This window comes from Misgurnus anguillicaudatus, chromosome 16 (assembly GCF_027580225.2).
Source record: "Misgurnus anguillicaudatus chromosome 16, ASM2758022v2, whole genome shotgun sequence".
NCBI lineage: Eukaryota > Metazoa > Chordata > Actinopteri > Cypriniformes > Cobitidae > Misgurnus > Misgurnus anguillicaudatus.
This window is the reverse complement of record NC_073352.2, coordinates 12,497,202-12,517,722: the sequence shown is the minus strand read 5'-3', so window position 1 is coordinate 12,517,722 and position 20,521 is coordinate 12,497,202. Positions and strand designations below refer to the sequence as shown.

At 35.1% G+C, this 20,521-nt stretch overlaps 3 protein-coding genes across 3 annotated transcripts; 1 reads left to right on the top strand and 2 right to left on the bottom strand.

The window, feature by feature from the left end:
• Nucleotides 1-922: 922 nt before the first annotated feature.
• On the bottom strand, nt 923-8,361 carry chrm1a (cholinergic receptor, muscarinic 1a). The gene is made up of 3 exons (XM_055177503.2): nt 8,250-8,361; nt 5,514-6,341; nt 923-2,935 (listed from the first exon to the last, which is right to left on the bottom strand). Exons 2-3 carry the CDS (start codon nt 6,237-6,239, stop codon nt 2,324-2,326), a joined length of 1,338 nt encoding a protein of 445 aa, XP_055033478.1. The 5' UTR covers nt 6,240-6,341; nt 8,250-8,361; the 3' UTR covers nt 923-2,323.
• A 3,076-nt stretch (nt 8,362-11,437) lies between these two features.
• Nucleotides 11,438-14,848, top strand: bnip1a (BCL2 interacting protein 1a). Its single transcript, XM_073854129.1, has 6 exons — nt 11,438-11,585; nt 11,927-12,019; nt 12,126-12,217; nt 12,367-12,471; nt 12,569-12,687; nt 14,144-14,848. The coding sequence occupies exons 1-6, from the start codon at nt 11,499-11,501 to the stop codon at nt 14,338-14,340; spliced, it is 693 nt and encodes a 230-aa protein (XP_073710230.1). The 5' UTR covers nt 11,438-11,498; the 3' UTR covers nt 14,341-14,848.
• Nucleotides 14,849-17,223: 2,375 nt separating this feature from the next.
• Nucleotides 17,224-19,484, bottom strand: nkx2.5 (NK2 homeobox 5). Its single transcript, XM_073854604.1, is given in 2 exon segments — nt 17,224-18,380; nt 19,139-19,484. Coding segments are annotated over 2 exon segments (948 nt in total). The 3' UTR covers nt 17,224-17,778.
• Nucleotides 19,485-20,521: the final 1,037 nt, after the last annotated feature.

Genomic DNA, 20,521 nt, shown 5'->3' with positions numbered 1-20,521 from the left:
TTTACAGCTGCCAGTACAGTAAAACCATGTAGATTTATCAGTCTATATATACGACTGATCATAACGACTTAACATCCACTTTTGAAAGAGTGATTCAATCATGATAGAGACATAATGTTGGGTTAATATAAATATAATAGTATGCAATATATACAGTATAGAATAGGATTCAGAAGGTTACAATCAAAATCTAGGAATCATAATCTATGGCAGTGGTTCTCAAACTTTTTCCCTTGTGTACGGTGGCCCCCCAAATAAAATGTATGACATAAACATTCGAAAACATAAAATTTGAATTAAACAAAACATACAATGATACAATGCAGTCCTGTTGGTTAATAATAGCCTTATTTTTTTAGGTTTGATTACACAGAATTCATGATAAATAATGTATTTTATTAAATGTCAAAAAACTGTGGCCCCCAGTTTAAGATCCACTGCTTTATGGGTAGGCTTCCCAAACAGGATTAAGATTTTAGACCTTATTTATAGACCTTTTGCGAGTAGACGTCACAGTTACGTCACTGCAAGCTGCGCGCGCAATGTGGTGGCAGAAAAACAGTGGAAATGAATTAGACACGAGTGAAACGAGCAAGATAACTCACTAGAAAATGTCTTGTGATGCTGAGTGCCAGAATAGGAATGCCAATAAAGGATGGCCTTAATTTTTCATAAAATGCCTTCGTCGAAGATAAACGTAGGTGTTTATGGTTGCAATAAGCAATGGACAGATTGGAGTGATGAAATCATCTGGAAATCTATTAATAATTAGAATAGAAAATAATTAGAGAAGATGTCCTGTGTTCTGTCGAGGTCTGTTCCCTATGTTTTACTTATAGCGATTTCATCACATTACGTTTAGAAAGATTAAAGATTTGAATTGGTTATACTGAAAAAACAATATCATCATTTATTAAATATTTCATAATTTTTCAGTTTCCTATTATTTCTTTTTACCTTATATCATAGCTTGTGTTCTTCCTGTTTGTTCTAAAATTATTATGTTTACATAATTAATAAATATAGCACACATATGATGTAAAGTGTTATTAATATATAAACAGGCCTATGCATAGTATGTAAACATAATAGTTTTATATTAGTTTTAGAACAAAATATAGGGAAGAAAAACTGAACAATGATGAAATATTAAATAAATAATATTATATAGAATACATGATAGTATTGCTTGTTATATGTACTTTCGCGATTCATAATGGAAAAATTATTGATTTACCAATAAAGAACAATACATATACATTACATCCATGCACACATATCAGTAGTCAAGCCATTTAAATATTTTATTTATCTAAAAAATAAACATAACGTGATGAAAACGCTATAAGAAACTTTACACTAAAGGGAAACAGACTTTGAAAGAACACCAGATCCATAAAAAGTATAATTTAATGCTAAAACACTTCACACTGTTACTTTCTGCCACCAGTTGGGCTCCGCCCACAAAAAAAGTCATCTCTTTTTACAAAAAAAGTCATCTCTGTTTGCAAACACGCAAAAGGTCTATACAAACATACCTTTTGGTAAGACAGCTCAAACATGCATTTTAGTCTGGGACCAAACACATCTCTGGAACACTGCCCATAAAAGATTTAAAAGCTAATGAAAGTAAAGATCCATTATGTTGTGCACTACATTTTGTTGAGTCCATGCCAGTCCAAGTGCATACTTTCATTACTGCAAGAAAAACGTATCAAATTATAAAAATGCAAAAAATCTAAAGTACATATATCCAATGTAAGCTAAAACTGCTTTATAGTAGTTATACAACAAGTTGAAAAACTATTTGAAATGGATTAATGTATATCACAGCTTGAAAGTTGACTACAAAACTATGTTTGTAAATTATTTTTTATCCTTGATCCAGTGTACTGTCAGAAAAAATATCCCTCGCTGTCACTAGGGTGGCACCTTTGCACCAAAAGAGGTCATCTCGAGTTACATATTGGTATACCCAATATTATTACTTTAAAGATACAATTTCATAACAGATGTATACGTATCTGTACCTAAATGGTGCATATTAGGACCGTATTTTTTTTTAAAGGGTACTGTCCCACTGACAGCTTGGGACCATTTTTTTCTGTGCTACATTTGTAACTCTCAATTTTGCTGAGAAATCTTAAAACCCGAAGTCCTGCAATCCTTTAATCTTCACAAAGCATAGACAAGCTCAACCTAAGGTACATTTGGTGCATCTTTTAGATCTTGAATAATTGACACACCGTTTAACCTTATAAAAGACTATTTCAGGTGCTGAACCTCTCATTATATTCATCAATAATCCAGCTGTTAAAATAATTCAAGCATTTCCTGTTGGGCTCCATCTTATTCCCTTTTTATGCTCTTTCCACCTACAGAGCAGAAGGGCTTTGAACGTGTCCCGGAAGTTCTTGTTGCACAGCGCGTAGCACAAGGGGTTAACCGTGCTGTTAACGTAGCATAACCAGTAACCCAGGTGCCACAGTCCCTCAGGAATACAGTTATCACAGAAAGTCGACACCAGAACCATGATGTTATAGGGTGTCCATGTTGCAATGAAAGCCAGGAGGATGGCACTGAGGGTCCGGGCCGCTTTGTTCTCCTTCATCAGAGATGAGCTTCGAGCTTTTCGACACTGCGCACCCGCATTTACTTTAAGAGGGCGGGGTTGTGTGGACGTAGCATTGCTTGTATTAGGGCCAGCAGGAACATTGTTGTTTTTTATTTGAACAAGTGGAATGCGTTTGTCATCTTGTTGATCCGTTCCTTGGTCTTGTTGATCCGAGTTGGGTGTATTGACTCTTTCTCTCTTTTTCCACCATGCTGCTGTTCTCTGGGTGATGGTGGGACAGATGGTTCTCCTGCTGTTCTGCTTCTGCTCTGTCTGCTCTCCGACATCATTTCTACAGCAGGACTCAGTACAACGAGATCTCTGGGAGGCATAAATAAAAAAGTGCATCTATATTAATTTTGCATTAAGAGTTTTATTCATTAAGATCAAGATTAATTTTTTTTTATCACTTTAAAGTGAAGTCTGTAATTTCTGTTGATTTTTATTTTCAATTTTCAAACTCTCTGCCTTTGGTCAAACAAAATGTGCCTTAAGCCAGGAGTATTTGAAGAGTTTCGTTGCAAAACGAGATAAATCCATTTTTTTACATTTTTGTCAAAACATGTTTATTATTACGTTATCATGTTATTATTTTGTTTTATGGTGCCACTTAGCTGTATTTTTTAAGTTATGAAGGTTTAAATCAAAACAAACCAACTGCAGTTGCATTGAAATTAATTGGAATGCACAACCAAAAAACAAGATTTCTGAACAATTAAAAAAACGGTGGTTATCTCGTTTTGCAACAATACTCTTCATTTTCTTTTTTTACGTGTATGCGAACATATGCACACGTTCGAATGCACATATTGCAGTAAATGAAAATGAAGAAAACTACGCCACAAGCTCTGTATGCAGACCCCTGCGTACACGTAAAAAATGGACTATACTTCGGCCTTTAAACTCACTATGTACACTGGTTAGCTGGTACCATCTAAATCTTGGTGCACTGTAAAGAAAAGATTTGGTTAAATCTAAGTTAGTTACCTAGTTAAAAAAGTTAGTTACCTAGTTGCATTAAAAAATAAATAATGTGTCAACCAATATTTTTTAAGTTGAATGAACTCAAATTTTTAAGGCAACCATGTAACTTACTTTTTTAAGTTTTTTTTACAGTGTGTTGCCCTAAAAGTGCAATATTTACATGAATGCATTCACAATGAAATTAAAATTAAATTTTTGGGGGGATATTGTGGTATTTTTACAAATAACTTTTTTTTTACAAATTCATGTCCCCTCATAATCTTTATTCAAAAATGCAAACCTCCTTCCCTCCTCGGAACGATCTCTCTTTACTTCCGGACATGGGGTATGGGCAAAGCTCGGGAAAAGATCACTGCGATTAGCAAATAGCAACATAACCCAACTTCCAACTATCCAATCAATTCTCGATGGACAAATTCAAGCCAAACCCTACCTTTATTCATTTCAGTTATGTTTCACTCTAATATGTCACGGCGGGGAAAATAAGACAATCGTTATTGTGATTTTAACATTATGTGTATTCCCTGAGATCGACCCCATGACCTTTGCTCTCGCTCTCTCTCTTTTTATATATATATATACCGTATAGACGCTTTCATCGGACGCATCTGTACCCGAACTTTACTTCCGGATTCGTTTTTTTTAATGGTCTGACTAGTTTCTAAACTGATCTCTTGAACAAATGCCTCGTCGAAAATAACAAATGTTTTGGTTTCCTAGGTAATCTTTGTGTTGTTTTTTTGCTTGCTATATAAATAAACTACGTTTAAAGAACTTTGTTGTTATTTATTCTTAGCGTAGTTTACCGGAAGTTACGTGCGGACCACGACAGCCGCTTGTTTATGTTGTTACTGCTGAAACTGTCTATACTGTGCAAAAGTCTTAGGCCACCATCACCAGCTTTGTTGTTTACGTAAAGTTTTAATGTCATCCATATTTAGTTTTTTAAGACACAAACAGAAAATACAGGAAATATGTAAACAAATTAAAAACAAAACAATTTTCAGAACTAAATGTCTTCTTCAGGCGTCTGTCAGTATTTAGTGTGACCTCTCTTGGCACGATACACATCTTGAGCTTTTTTGAGGAGTCTGAAGTCATTCGATTAGAATTAGAAATTAGGATTTAACTTAATTTAGGTTTAAAAGATCCCACAACTGCCTGCTATTGCTCAAGTGAAAGGGGAGTTTACCCTAAATACTTGACACAGGGTTACCACGGGTCCTTGAAATCAAAGGTTTGTGAATCTAGGGGAAAAATTCAAGGCCCTGGGAAGTTTTTGAAAATATACATACATAGATACAGGTCATTGAAAGTGCTTGAATCTATTTTATGCAAGAAGTTTTCTTGGGGAAAAAAATCCATATTGTTCCCTGTGTAGTGTAGGATAATCTCATAAAAATTCTACATTTTTTAAGCAAACGTGCTAAACTGTTCGGTTTACATGCTTATATTTTCTGTGTGTGAATGTTGATTCATACCAAAATGCTTTTTTGCATAGATCTGTTTGACACATGAAAACATCTCGGGTTACGTATATAACTGTTGTTCCCTGAGAAGGGAACGAGACGCTGCGTCTCCCTTGCCATACTTCCTCGTCCCTGTAATGCCGTCTTTAGCATTATTTACTTCCTGGCTCCCACGTCACCCTGTCTTTGTCGTTAAGCCTCACCATTGGTTGAATTTGATATACACATTCAGACGACACTTGGAGGCTTCCCCAAAGTGTCACAGCAGTGACGCAGCGCGAATTACTTCAAAAAGGAACTGTAACAATGTATCTTAAAAGATAACACGATGTAACCTTGCTTTCACTTGAAATGTGTCCCTACATTTAGTCCTTGAATTTGAGGGTATTGGATTAATTCTGACAATGGGGTCTATATACATTCATGTAAATATATTTGTGGCCTACCTGTGATGATTTTCCAGTGTCTTTCCCCTGTGTTCCCGTCAGTCCAGCCAGCTGTTTTGAGCGTTTCTCTGTCACCTGAAAGACTTTCCAGTACAGCGCAACCATCACACTCACTGGCAGGTAAAACGCAGCGATGGCCGTTCCAAATGTGATCACAGGCTGAGATAAAAACTGCACTGAGCACTCATTTTCTGGAACGGTCCTTTCACCAACTATATACTGCCAGAACAGAATGGCTGGTGCCCAAATCACAAACGACACGGTCCACGCCAACGTAATCAACACTATGGCTCTTCTGGGCGTTCTCGTGGCCAGATAGGTCAGAGGTCTCGTGACAGAAAGGTAGCGGTCCACGCTAATGGCCAGCAGGTTCATAACGGACGCATTGCTTGCCACATAATCCACGGCCAACCAGATGTCACAGGCCAGGTTTCCTAAAGTCCAGTGGCCAATCACGATGTAGGTAGTGTAGAGATTCATGGATATAGCGCCCAAAGTTAAATCAGCCACAGCTAAGCTCAAGAGGAAGTAGTTACTCACTGTCCTCAAGAGCGGGTTGATCCGAAATGAGATCATGACCAGGATGTTGCCGATGACTGTGATGATAGACAGTGGGACTGTTATCAGTGTCATCATGGCCATTGTCCACGAGGGCCCACCGATGATGGGTACATCTGTCCCATTGGTTGAATTGGTGAGATTCAGAGGGAATGTGCTGATATTCATTGCGGACTGAGGATGGAGGCAGGAACAATAAGATTATCAATGTTCGTTAAAATCCAGGCCCGAAACTTTCAACGTCTTCAGGAATCCTGATGTCTTGCATATCTGTAGACAAATAAGACGTTAATTGATTCCTTTATTCATTCATTCATTGGTGAGGTTGAATAAATCATGAATGTCTATGTATTCAACGTCTTATCAGCTTTACTTTATGATAAAATCTCTGTAATGACATATTTACATTTTTAGGATATGGTGCTAAGTACATTTTGTTACAGAAAATATATATATATAGATAGATAGATATAGATATATAGATATAGAAATTGTTTTTAACATGTGACTATTGTGACAAGATACACGACAGAAGAGTAAACTCTGTACAGTGCTGGTATTATTAGTACATATGGGTGTATTTGTTTATGTTAACTTGTTTAATTAATGAACTGCATGCAAGCAAGCACTGAAAAGTAAATATCATAATCCCGAATCAACTTTGCATGTTTATTTAATACACTCGTGGTGTAGCAACTGAAGACATAATAACACAGTGCACACGTATTCATTTGGATAAAAGCATCTGCTAAATAACCATGATTTTTACATAAAAAAAATTTACATTACGCAATGAAACGTTATCACTGCTTGAATACCTATAAACACAAGATTCAGTGTTAGGAGAGGTGAAGTTAGAAATCGGGTAACTTTTGTGATAACTTGCTATACAAAAAGTCATACTTTGAGTACAAAACAAATAGTACGTCCCACGGATGCAGATCCTTTTTCTAAATGCTGTGACTAATCCCTTAAGACAGGCAGCATGTTATGGAAAAAAATTCCCGAAAAAATGAGATCCTTACTCCACCCTTACAATAAAGTATTTAGAGATCATGTACATTAATTAAGAACTGAGTAAACACGGCCCATCCTCTGTTTGACAACAAATACAATTATTATAATTATTACATTGATCTATTTGCCAGTTACTTTTATCCAAAGCAACAATGGGCATTCAAATTAACCTGAATGTTTCCCATGGATCGAAATCAATTCCATCTACGTTATTAACACAAGGCTACAGGAACACATTATGTAAATGTGACAACTTCAATGATGTCACAAATTGTTATCCAAACTCCTTAACTCTATAAACTGCTTGGTTGTATTTGAACCCTGGTTGGATAAAAATACAGACACTTTCTAGGTACACTCTTAAAAATAAAGGTGCTTCGATGGTTTTTCACAATGATGTCATTGAAGAACCATTAAAAGAACCATTTGGTTAAAAATTCTTCAAAAAATTATTTATTTTGTGAAACAGAAGGTTCCTCGGATGGTAAATGTTCTTTATGGAAAATTTTAGCCAAAATGGTTCTTCTATAGCACTATGTAGTACCTTTATTTGTAAGATTGTAAATAAAAGCAATGGTTGGGTTTGACTATATTTCACTTAACTATGCAAACCCAGCAATTTTTAGATAATGTAAATGTGGTTTAAGAACCCACCAGTCAGGATGGTAAAAGTATCAATCAAAATAAAAGTGTGACATTGTGTAATGTAAAATAAATTGAATGAACTTAATAACCCTTTGAAACCATTATGATTTCAATTACTGTTATTATTTTAGAGAGCCTGCTAGATTGTATCAGGAGCAAAATGAATATTTATTGCATATTCATCCAAAATGAATAAAGCAGATGAATAAGTATTAGACATCTTCACCTTCTCTTCCAATATAGCCTAATATTTTGAACAAATAAATACAAAATCTAAAGCTGTTTATCTGATTATTAATAACTAATGCTTGTCTACAAATGAAATACAATATAAAATCATCAATCATTTTAGTATATAACAATAAATGCACAAACAAGCCTCTTTTTAGTAATAATTTACAAACTTTTATGCTTACCATTTATACTCTCATAAATCTAATCTGTTATTAAGTTTCAAGACTAACAATGTATCTGTAATGCACTTCTCAGTAAAATGTTTCAAAACAGCACACTTACCTATGTTGCATGAAGATGTTTGATCATTTCAGTACTGTTGCTCTTGCGGTCTGAACTCCCCACCTCACCTGTAGGCTGTAGCACCTCTTCAAAAAATACACAACCACTGCCACTCCTCACATTAAAAACTCCCTTACAGACCATTTCCTCATACTGGGTGCATATTCAGGTCATTTACCTTTATGCTTTGACTGATGCTTTAATCCAAAGCGCTTTAGGAAAACGTTGATCAGTGTGTTCGGGAAATGCATTTAAGATTTTTCAGAACAGAAATGCTTTTTTTTTATACATTTTGGACATGGCTACACTGTAAAAAAAATCCGTAGAAATTGCAGCGGAGTTGCCGGTAATTTACCGTAGATTTAAATTTATGTTATTTACTGGCAACATTTTGTTCAAAGTTAAATGAACATTAAACATTTACAAGTCTTTGTCTTTACAGAGTAAAACTAAAAAACAGCATCAAGCAAAACATTCTGGGAAACAAAATCTGAAGCAAAAAACAGAAAAAGGTTGATGGTGATTTCTGGTTCCCAGAATGCTTTGCATGAGGCTGTTATTGTATAGTTTTATTCTGTAAAGATAAAGACTTGTTAATATTTAACATTTATTTAACTTTGAACAAACTCTTGCCAGTAAATAACATAAATGTAAATCTACGGTAAATTACCGGCAACCCAGCTGCAATAACATTGAAATTTTTACGGACTTTTTTTACAGTGTACCTTTTGTCTGTTCACTGGAAAACCCTAATAAGTTAAGACTGAACTCATCTGATTGAGTAAACTCATTGCCTCAATTCCATTTAAGGGACACTTCACCCATTTGCATTAAGCTTTAGAACCCCAGTCATGTTTTTGAATGGTCGTGCATCATTTCCTCAGTTGCCGCTGAGACAGGAGAAATACAGATTTCAGTGTTGCACTTTCCTTCTTTCAATGATGTAAGAATCATAATTTTGCATCATTGAAAGCAGGAAGTGCTATATCTTTGTTGAGGGAGTGAGACTACAAACACCCATTTTCTTGGTCAAATAGGCACCAAATTTGAAATGTATGTTACATTTCGAATACAAATATGATGCACTTTCAATCAAGATTAATGTTTCTACGGGTAAAATGCTCCTTTAAGTAACATTCGCCCAAAAACTTAGATATTTAAGTTCACTTAACTTGGTGGCCACATAGAATAAACTAAAATTGTTAAGTTTACCAAACTTGGAGTTTGTACAGCGCACTTAAACAATTAAATTCACTTAGTGTTCATAAAGACTGAACTTAAATTGTCATTAAACTTTATATAACAGCGTGTAATGAAAGGTATTCAGGACTGACTCTGTGTCAATGAATGAATGAACTTAATTCTCCACAGAAGCACACAACAAACTGCACTGTTCACATATCTTCATTATAGTGGAAACTAGAAATGCAATGTGGTGCATTCATACCAAAGGAAACACTGATCACCTAAACGGTGACTTTACAAAAAAACTCAAATTTACAAAAAATTATAAAGAGTGTAAAACTCTAAGAATTTTTATTATCAACAATGACCCATCAGTTGTTAATCTTGGACCAAAGATAAATCATTCAAAATGTTCAGGCCCAAGGGCTTATGGGCATTCCTCACAGCATTTTGAACCGATAATCTTAGGTTAATTGCACTTGAATTTTTATGTTTATGGTTTATTTTTAAGTGAACAAAGATTGTTAGGTTATGGATCCAAAATGCAAAATTTAAGTCACGATTTCTTAATTTTTGGTTTTAAACAGCATTAGGGCTTTCAATGTAAAGTTTGTTTTTATTTGCTTTGGTACTATTATCGCAAGTATGTGGTAAAACCTGTTAAAAACTGTTCAAAACTCAAAGCAGATCATTAAAAAGTGTTTTTTTTCAAACATGTAATCACATGTTCAATTGCGTAAGTACAACGTACAATACACATTCAGTTTATCACCACACCTAATTAGTGTGTCATCAAAGACATACATTCATATGAAGTAATTGTCTTTCACAATGCAATGCTCACAATACTTTTGATATGCTTCTCATCTGATTTGCGTAAATACATTTGACGGACACTTAATCCAACTGATCTTAATGGTTAATCACTGAATCTTTGGTAGGCTATACCTATATATTTTAATTTCAGCAATATATATGGAAATAATATATATAATAATATATAAAAATAAAATACAGAAATAAAATGTGTGCTTATACGAGCATATAATTACGTGTAACCACACATGATGAATACTCGTTATTATTGCTAATTGATTTCACATAGGGGTAACCACAATTGGTCACTAGATATAAAAGTGTGTGTAAACACTGGCAATTTATTTTAACATGGAGCAGACAATCAAGGAATAGGAAGAGCTTGAGGAAAAGGGATCCATCAGAGAGGTAGGCATGGGCACCAACAGAGAGGTCAGACATCGGCCAACGGGCCACTGTCCAAGTGCCTGGACAACGTGGAGGAAACATCTCCATGTGTGCATCTCTGAAGATGGTGTCGTAGGACGTAGGCCATTACTTGGCTTCTTTAATGCTGCACATCTTATTGAGTTTCCATAGGATGTTTTTTTTTAAATGTTGGGTAATGTAAGTGTATATTGCCTTAAGTGAAACTGTGTCTGTCTTTTATAGTAGGCCTATAGCATATTAATTTCAGCACTTCAATTCTAAGGTCGATTTGAAACATGTATCTTGCATTGTTTGCTGGTTTTGAAAATGTACACCGTACTTGTGTAAAATAGTACCAAATCGAATTAAAAAAACCCTGCTATATCCACGTGCTGAATAAACGATTTTGAGTTTGATCTCATTTGTTAACAGCAGGGGGCGCTAAGCAACAAGACAAGTGGTCGCTTATAAGTTAATCAGTCACTTATTAAAATAATTAAATCATTTCGGTACATTGTCTACTTTTTTGGTAATCTTTCATTTTCCGTAAATTACACAACACATAGCACATTCTATGGCTCATTACATATTGTTTTGCATTATGCATGCTTGTTTTAATGTTGCTTTATTTTTTTTGTTCAACTTAACGTAATATTTTCTTTCTTTCTGAGGCATCTTAGAACATAATTTAATAGCAAAATGTAAGCTATACGTTTGTGTTATTGTCCACGTTATATATTATTTTATAGTGGCATGTTGTTTGCGATAAATGTTGTCGGACTTTTATTTTGAAATTCAGTCTCAGTGTCCGGAAGTCATCAGTGTTCACTGACTGCCGTGATGATGGCAGCCTCTGCAGATGTCCACGTACGAATATGTGAGCAAGAAATCATCAAGTTTGACTTAGAAATAAAAGCTTTCATCCAGGTATGAAAATTTAAACAATCTAAAAGTTTTACATTTATTGACCAAAACTAGTATGCCTGATGTCATGTTATTGTCACTGTAGGACAGTTTATGCTGGTGAAATGAATGAATGACAGGAAGCATCTCTCATCATACAAAGAAAATAAATAAATAAATAACATATTTTTAATAATCAATTACTGCTCAATGTATTAGTGTTACTTAAATAAAAAAATTGCAATTATTTTGTTTTGTACTTTTTCTACCAGTCTATCTCCTGTATCCATTATAGCAAGCTGATACATTAATTTGAGTTTAAATGTTAAAAATTGTTAAAATAATTATTATTGTTACAACTGCAGGATGTCAGTGAATGCACAGGACCACAAAGCAAACTGTCGGATTTAAATTATAAAGTGAAAGAGAAATTCAATAATCTGAGACAACGGATCCAGGTAAGACAGAATAAATGTGTGGTTCATAAAATTATAATTTTATTTCAAAATCTGTGGATTGTGAGTAGTTTGATAATGACAACTGGATGGCATTTTGTTTCAACAGGATCTGGAGCAAATGGGAAAAGAACAAGACAAAGAGTCCGACAAGCTGGATCTTCTCAATAAAGTAGAAAGACATCAGAAACAGATGCTTAGGTAATCATGATAACCCATAATGCACTTCAGATTTTCTTCCTATCGCTCTTGCATCTTTAATTGTTTAACAGAAGTATAAATGCAGGCTTTATTTTAAAAGCATGGAAAAGAATGTGTCGCATCCCAAATGAAGAATGTCTATTTTGCAGTAATCAGACAGCATGGAGAAAGGCAAATCTTGCCTGTAAACTGTCCATCGATAAGCTGGAGAAAGAAGATTTATTAAATTCAGAGAACATGTCTGTAAGACACAGGTAATCATTTAGAAGTAAAAATGCTTACAAAATAACAATATTGTTTATTCTATTTCTGATATGGTGAAATCCTTTTTTTTTTTTTTTGCTTATTAAGGAAAATGACAAAAGAGAGCCTGGCTCAGACCTCCAGTGACATAACCGAGAGTTTGATGAGCATCAGTCGGATGATGTCACAACAAGTTCAGCAGAGTGAAGAGACCATAAGCTCACTTGGTAAGTTCAGATCTAAAGACACCATGTAAAGAAACTGAGATTATCCTTTATCAAATAATAAAGTACAGCACAAATGAATTGTGACTATTAACATAATGCAAATAGACTTATAATTTTTAAAGGGACACTCCACTTTTTTTTTTAAATAGGCTCATTTCCTCCCTAGAGTTAAAGGAATAGTCTATCATTTTTCCATATTAAACCATGTTATTACCTTAACTAAGAAGAGCTGACACATCCCTCCATCATCCGTGCGCGTGCACGCAAGCGCCGGAGCGTACTGCGATAGCATTTAGCTTAGCCCCATTCATTCAATGGTACCAATCAGAGATAAAGTTAGAAGTGACCAAACACATCAACGTTTTTCCGATTTAAGACGAGTAGTTATACGAGCAAGTTTGGTGGTACAAAATAAAACGTAGCGCTTTTCTAAGCGGATTTAAAAGAGGAACTATATTTTATGGCGTAATAGCACTTTTGGGAGTACTTCGACTCGGCGCAGTAACACCCTCCCTCTCCTATTATGAGAGGGAGAAGGGTAGCGGACTTTTCAGGCAAGTACTCCCAAAAGTGCTATTACGCCATAAAATATAGTTCCTCTTTTAAATCCGCTTAGAAAAGCGCTACGTTTTATTTTGTATCACCAAACTTGCTCGTATAACTACTCGTCTTAAGTAGGAAAAACGTTGATGTGTTTGGTCACTTCTAACTTTATCTCTGATTGGTACCATTGCATGAATGGGGCTAAGCTAAATGCTATCGAAGTGTCGCAGCGCGCTCCAGCGCTTACGTGCACGCACACAGACGATAGAGGGATGCATCAACAATTCCCAGCCAAGGCAACAACACACCTCAATATTGAAAATGAGTAGACTATTCCTTTAAACATTTGATTTTCAACGTCCTGGAATCCACTCAGCTAATCTCCGGGTCTGGCGCTAGCACTTTTAGCATAGCTTAGCATAATCCATTGAATCTGATTAGAACATTAGCATCGCGCGCAAACAAATAAAGTGTTTTGATATTTTTTCCTATTTAAAATTTGACTCTTCTGTAGTTACATTGTGTACTAAGACCGATGTAAAAATAAAAGTTGCGATTTTCTATGCCGATATGGCTAGGAACTATACTCTCAAACTGCCGTAATAATCAAGGACTTGGCTGCAGCAGGCGCAATGATGTTACGCAGCGGCGAAAATAGTCCCCTGCTATTAAAAGTAACAAAGGGGACTATTTTCGGGCAGTGAGTATCATTGCGCCTCCTGCAGCCATGTTATGGCTACCCTATTTTCAATGCATGTGTTGCTGTAGCTCAAAGGGATAAAAGATCACATTTGCAGCTTAATGGTCATAGGTTTGATTCCCAGCCAACCGTATGGTGTTAAAATCTATACCTTGAATGTACAGGAGGTAGCTATATATTCTGAATATTAACACCCTGTTTGTTTTCCTGTAGCAACTTCATCAAGGACAGTGCAGGAAACCCACGAAGAGTTTAAAGCTATGTCAGGAACCATACAGCTGGGCCGAAAACTCATCATTAAGTACAATCGGCGGGAACTTACAGATAAGCTGCTTATTTTCCTGGCTCTCGCTCTCTTCTTGGCTACAGTATTGTACATTCTGAAGAAAAGACTGTTCCCTTTCTTTTGAGTAAAGACCAAAATATGCATAAAATGTTGTATCTGACAGTACAGGTTAAATGTCCACATCGTTTCAAAATGAGTAGAATTGCACATTGATGAGATATAGTACACAAAAGTGAAAATTCTGTCATCATTTACTCACCCTCATGTTGTTTTAACAACGTATGAGTTTCTTTACCAGCGTCTTGTGTTTCACTTATTGGGTGAGCGATGCTTTTTAAGCTTTTTCTTTTTAGTTAAACTTTGATTTATTCTTTATGATTGAAAGGACTGAGATACTAAGATGTCACCACAAAGCAGAAAATGTAGTTTTTACTAGTAAATCTGTAACTAATTTGTAGTTGCATGTCATATGTGCCATTCTTTAATTTATGATGTACCATGATTCTTTATTACTTTTAACAAATATTTTATATATTTATTTACATTGACGTTGTATTTATCACAGTTATAATTATCAAATATTCTCTGCAGTATAATTGAAATGTTTGCAGAATTGGGCATACTTGAATTAAGTCATCTACCCACATAATTTGGAGTAAGTTATTTTACAAAAACTTTGTGCTCCATAACTTGTGCTCCATAATATATATACATATATATTTAATATTTATTATGCCATTTTGGACGCGCCAGGGGGTCCGCAGAGTTTAAGCTAAATTCAATAACATATCTGAGTTTTAAAATATATCTTAGCTTATACCAATTAGAAACAGAGTTTGTCCATGATACAACTAATGTTACTTTATAACTTTGTTTTTAAATTCCTATAAATTCCTAAAGAAGCTGAAAGATTGAGTCTCCAGTTAAAAGGTATGGTTCTTCTGCATCAAAAACATTGGCAGTAGGTTTTGTTTTGTTAAATGGGGATTTAAAGTAAAATACAGATTTACGTTCAGAATGCCCTTTTGTAGGAATCCAGATATTCAATAGACATATTTTGCCCTACATCAGGGGTTTTTAAATGTTGTGATGCCAACGACCACCAAATATGATTTTTTGAATAAAATAAAAAATAATTGATTTGAAATAATTTTTTTTGTGAGGGACCCTTTCCTAAATATCAGTATGTTTATATTTGTATGTATAAAGAAAAATTTAAACTGTGCTACCTAAGCACTGTAGAGAAAGAAAAAAATTAGAAACAATAAACAATTCTTGAAAGTATGTATGTACCACGAAATAAAAGATAAACACTTATTATAGAAATAAAACCGTAATAATACTCGGTAGACGTTTGCAATTTTGATTTTGTCATTTTTGCTCTGAAAGTTTCAAATAGGATTTTTAAATAAAATGTTAAGACAAAGCTTAATTCTTGTCATGAGATTTTAACCCTTGGTGTTGCTTCCAACTCTCCAGTTTTCCATGTCTGTACTGTACCTAACTGAACCCAGCTTAGACACTGGATGTTGTCACATGAACACCTACAGTATGACAGGCAATTTCAGTGAGTTAAACTCACATCCTGGTCAAGCAATGAACTAGCAGCTGTTATGCTGCTCAGGAGAGAACTGGAGTATCACAGAGGGGAAAAGCTCAGAAAAGCTATGGCCATAATCAGAGCTCTACTGATAAAAAGGCATGCAACCCTGTCTTTCCTCCGATAAGACCCGGAAAGGCTGATTATTCCATCCCTGGTCTCCTTCTCTCTCTCTCTCTTTCTCTCTCTCTCTCTCTGCCTTTCTCTCTCTGTCATTCTCCTTCTATTGTGGCTGGAGGACAAGGTCTGTTATTTTTAGAGATGTGTGTCTATGTTATCTGACTTGTTCTTTTCAACGCCTCTGAGGAGTGGGCCACTATTGTAACTGCGTGACCTTTCTCTCTACCTCTCAGTGGCCTCATATCTGACTTCAAATAATAGTTATTTCCACAGTTAGTATTAAGTAACCTCTCTGTGATGGTAGCAATGCATTGCATTTATGAGCCAATGCTGGTATTAGGTAGATGTGATAGAGAGAAGAAATTGTGTTTTGGAATATGTGTGGAGAGGCCAGAGAGATGCACAAGGACAATCTATTACTCATTTTAAGTGGCAACAAATCTGGATCTCTTTTCCTACTCCATACAGATCTTAACATGCACCCTTACCTCTCTATGTCAAGCAAATTGTGCCATTCTACACACTAAGCACAGCACTTTTGTGTTGTCAATCAGGGGTAAACCAAGGTCTTAAAATTATATAAAAATTTAGGCTAAATGTACTGAAATTTCGATGTTGGAGTTAATGGTTTAATTTTAACCTATATATAAGTATTCAGTTGATCAAGCAGGTAATTGGTTCATCAGTCATTGCAAAGTCAACAAAATTTTCACCCAAAACACACCGGAGGTCAAAATGTTTCCTTTGAAAATCCGTCAAATCAATTCACGTGAAGTGTCACCCGACATGGTGGAATATTTGCCTTGTGGGATTAAGTTCTGGTTTAAATCCTCTTTAAAATGTGTGCAACTCTACACAGGACTTGAAATATTAAATAGTATTATTTTTAAGATTTTAAAATTGTTTTTATTGTTTTAAAATCTTAGATAAGTAGCAAATAAACGCAAATTTACATATGAAATTGTGACGATGCATGATAATTAGATTTTTAAACGACACCGAAACAAATTAGACACCGACGGAAATCAAATTAGTTTAATTATAGGATCAAAAATAATTGTATTGATTTTGCTGCAGCGAATAATAATAATAATAATAATAGCAACAAAATTATTATTATTATTACGCGTTTTACGACACAACTTCGTAAATATCACGTTATGACTGTATAATTACGTAGAAATAGTAATGTAGGCCTATTGCCATTAAATTATATATTTATATTTACCAATATTAGGTTATACAACCCAAATGATGAATGCATACATTCTTGCAAAGCTTTTATTATTTTTCTTAAAAATATACAAATCAAACCTACACAGACAAATTAATAATAAAAAATGTTGACATATTCGTTCGTTATGCATGCCTTCTGCTTATTTTCACAACGAAAATAATTGCATTCATATGCAAAAAAGTAATATTTTATCAATTTATGCTTTTTTGCTATTCTTTTTATAGTATGATAAAGTTTCAGTCTATATGTGATACACCAAAAGAAAGAAGGAAAATGGGAAAAGAAAATGTTGCAACCTTGATAACTTTGCCCTATTTGTAGGTTGCACGCGGGCCTCATAATATATCTGGTGAAAATCATAAATAAGGTAATATGTTGTGAACTTAATTTCTCATAATTTAACACAAGTGCAAGCAAGTTATTTAAACATGGTTTAATGAAAATAAAGTATATAAGATATTAAAGCGTAAAAATGAACTGACAATCTACCATTTCACAAGCAGGCCTAAACATAAAACATCCCAGCCAAATAATTACAAATAATCATTAACAATGCCAATAATATTGAAATAACACATGCAGTAAATTTCGTCTTTTATTGTCTTTCACCAAGCCCGGATGCCATGTAATGATGACACCCCGCTGCTGGATTGAAATGATGCCTGGACATTGTTTAAATCCCCAACTCCAAAGTTCATGTAGTTACTGTTGGACTGTGAGGAGGGGATGCTCGGCATGCTTGATGGATAGTTGCATGAGTAGTTCGTGTTGCCTGGACTCGGGAAGTTACTAAACGCCGGATAAGTGTTATAGGTGAAATGATTGATTCCCACATTGTAAGAAGCATTGTAAGTGGACGTGTCTGCCAAGCATGGTTTTCCATCTCGAACCAAAACCGGCACCGAAATGCGTCTTGGAGGTGCGATGCCCACCATCTCCAGGGTCTGATCCTGACGCTGTCTCTTACATTTATAGCGTCTGTTTTGAAACCAGATCTTCACCTGTGTGGAGGTGAGCTTGAGCACATTGGCTAGATGATCTCGCTCAGGTGCAGACAGATATTTCTGCTGTTTGAAGCGCCTTTCCAACTCGTACACCTGCGCTTGAGAGAAGAGCACGCGAGGCTTCCTGCGTTTCCTCTGTTTGGGACGATCCGGATCATCCAGCTTTAGATCCTCACTCGGCTCTTCTTGTGAACAGTTGATGTCTAAGAACCAAATACAATTGTTTGAATTGATTAAAACAAGTTGGGAAAAGGTGACACTTTGTGCAACAATAATATCATAACATTTGTTTTACCAGCTGAAAATTAATAAAAGCTTCTAAATTGTCTGCATTAGATTTGGCACTTTATTATTTGGACCAAAGCCAAAAATGAAAATAAATAAATAGCCTAAAATTGAATTAATGACTAAACCTTACAAAAATAACCATGGTTTTATTATTGTAAAAATGTGGTAACTTGTTTTGATTGCCATTTGTAAAACTATGATAAAACTACATGCTTACTGTAGCACAACCAGGATTAATTTGTGGTTAGCATGATAAATATAGTAACCGGTTTCTTTTTATTAATAATGCGACTAAAATAAAACGACACGTAGCCTATTGACCTCTAATTTATAACAGTAGGCCTACCTGATATATTTTACACTTAAATAAGTATGCTTAAATGTATAAATAATATTTTCTCGCTTACATTCATGTTTTTAACATAGTATCATCGTTTATTATTTCTAGTAAAATCAGTTACCTCATATTTGTCATTGTTTTACTTTAGTACTCATTAATAACTTAAAAAGTTAACTATAGGCTACTTTTACTACAATAAGACGATGTCAAATTTTTTTGGACATTGTATTAAAGTCGGTTATTTGTTGAGAATTTTAATCAACATTAATCAAGATTAAATGTGTGTTTAACTTTAAGAAACCTCTCTCAAAAAAACCCTTTCTTAATAATCACCTTTTTTCTCTTTATCCTCAAACGTGTCGTCCGTCTTTGCGGCTTTAACATAGTCCATTTCTAAGTAATTCTTCCCATAAAAGGCAGCTTCATTGAAGTTCACAGAGCCGTGTTTGTTTGTTTTTTAGTCCTGAATGTCTTAACTGAAAAGAGAGGCTCCGGATGGCACGTCCATGAACTGCTCTTGTTTAAAAGTTGACAGCATGCAGGATGATGTGGGAATAAGAGTAGTGTCCAGCCGCTGAGACATGTCCAGAGAGACCAGGTCCCCCTGATTCTGCTCCAGATTCAATATATCGCGCACTGAGAAAGGAGTTGAAGTCATCTGGCTGGAAAACATTGCCATGGAGTAATGAGAGTCCTCTTAAGTCTGGGCAATCCAGTTGGCATTTATCAGGATGTCTAACCGCCTAATGAACAAGGATAATCTGTTGTGCTTGGAGGTATAAACGCACTTTCATCTTTCTAATAGACCCCTCATAACGCACTTTTGAGGTCTAAGGTAGGTCATCATGCTGTGGGGAGGCAGAAAGGCGGGGTCAGCTTTGAGTAAAGCATTTCACAACGTTTCATTGGCCAGGCACGTTCCAATGACGCATTATATTATAATTTCGAGTGAGACATCTATACAAGTCCATGCATTAAAAACATCCACCAATTATAGACGCATTCAAATGGCTTTTTTTGTGCTCCAAAAAGTTGTAGATTGTTTTAAAAGTTTTTAAAATGTTATATAGCCTAATAAATATTTCCAGTTTTGTAATGCGTAATTGTTCTTGTATCAAAATGCCACCAACCACTTTTTGCATTTTGAACTCTGGCAGATGCATTTATTGTATGTTATATTTGAATCACCACTATAAATTATTAGTTACCAATGGCCCTTTTGTTTAAAAAAACGACAAGGAGCACAAATTTTCCTCGATTTATTTGCTTTCCTCCTAATTGCTTAATCCAACAGCCAAAGAAGAAGATTTTTCTCCAGGGCATTAGACATTGCCATAGCTGGAACCTGAAACCTGCAATGACAATCCCAACTGTCTACCACTGAAAGATTTTGGTGCCACTGGGTTTGTTATCAAGACGTGATAACAGATGACAACAAACCAGAAACCCACCCACGCCGAACAGCCGCGGCACAAGAAGGACACATGGTAATTCATCCAAAATATACACTCATATACCGGAAGTTTTGCTTTATTACACCTGTGATACTAGTTATAAATTGGCACCTAGTTAAAACTAATCTGGTAACACGTTGCAGTGTCCAGAGCGCATTTATCATGTTTATCATTTAAAAGCACTTCCACAAAAACAATTTTTCTGCATTCTCAGAAAAAAGGTACCCTTTAAAAAAGTACACCTTTGTGCCTAAAGAGTGCA

Coding starts and splice junctions, on each gene's coding strand:
- chrm1a (XM_055177503.2), bottom strand. CDS start 6,239: ATGAATATCAGCACATTCCCTCTGAATCTCACCAATTCAACCAATGGG. Junction 2,936..5,513: donor ACACTGGAAAATCATCACAG/GTAGGCCACAAA, acceptor TATGCCTCCCAG/AGATCTCGTTGTACTGAGTC.
- bnip1a (XM_073854129.1), top strand. CDS start 11,499: ATGATGGCAGCCTCTGCAGATGTCCACGTACGAATATGTGAGCAAGAA. Junction 12,218..12,366: donor CATCAGAAACAGATGCTTAG/GTAATCATGATA, acceptor TCTATTTTGCAG/TAATCAGACAGCATGGAGAA. Junction 12,688..14,143: donor AGAGACCATAAGCTCACTTG/GTAAGTTCAGAT, acceptor GTTTTCCTGTAG/CAACTTCATCAAGGACAGTG.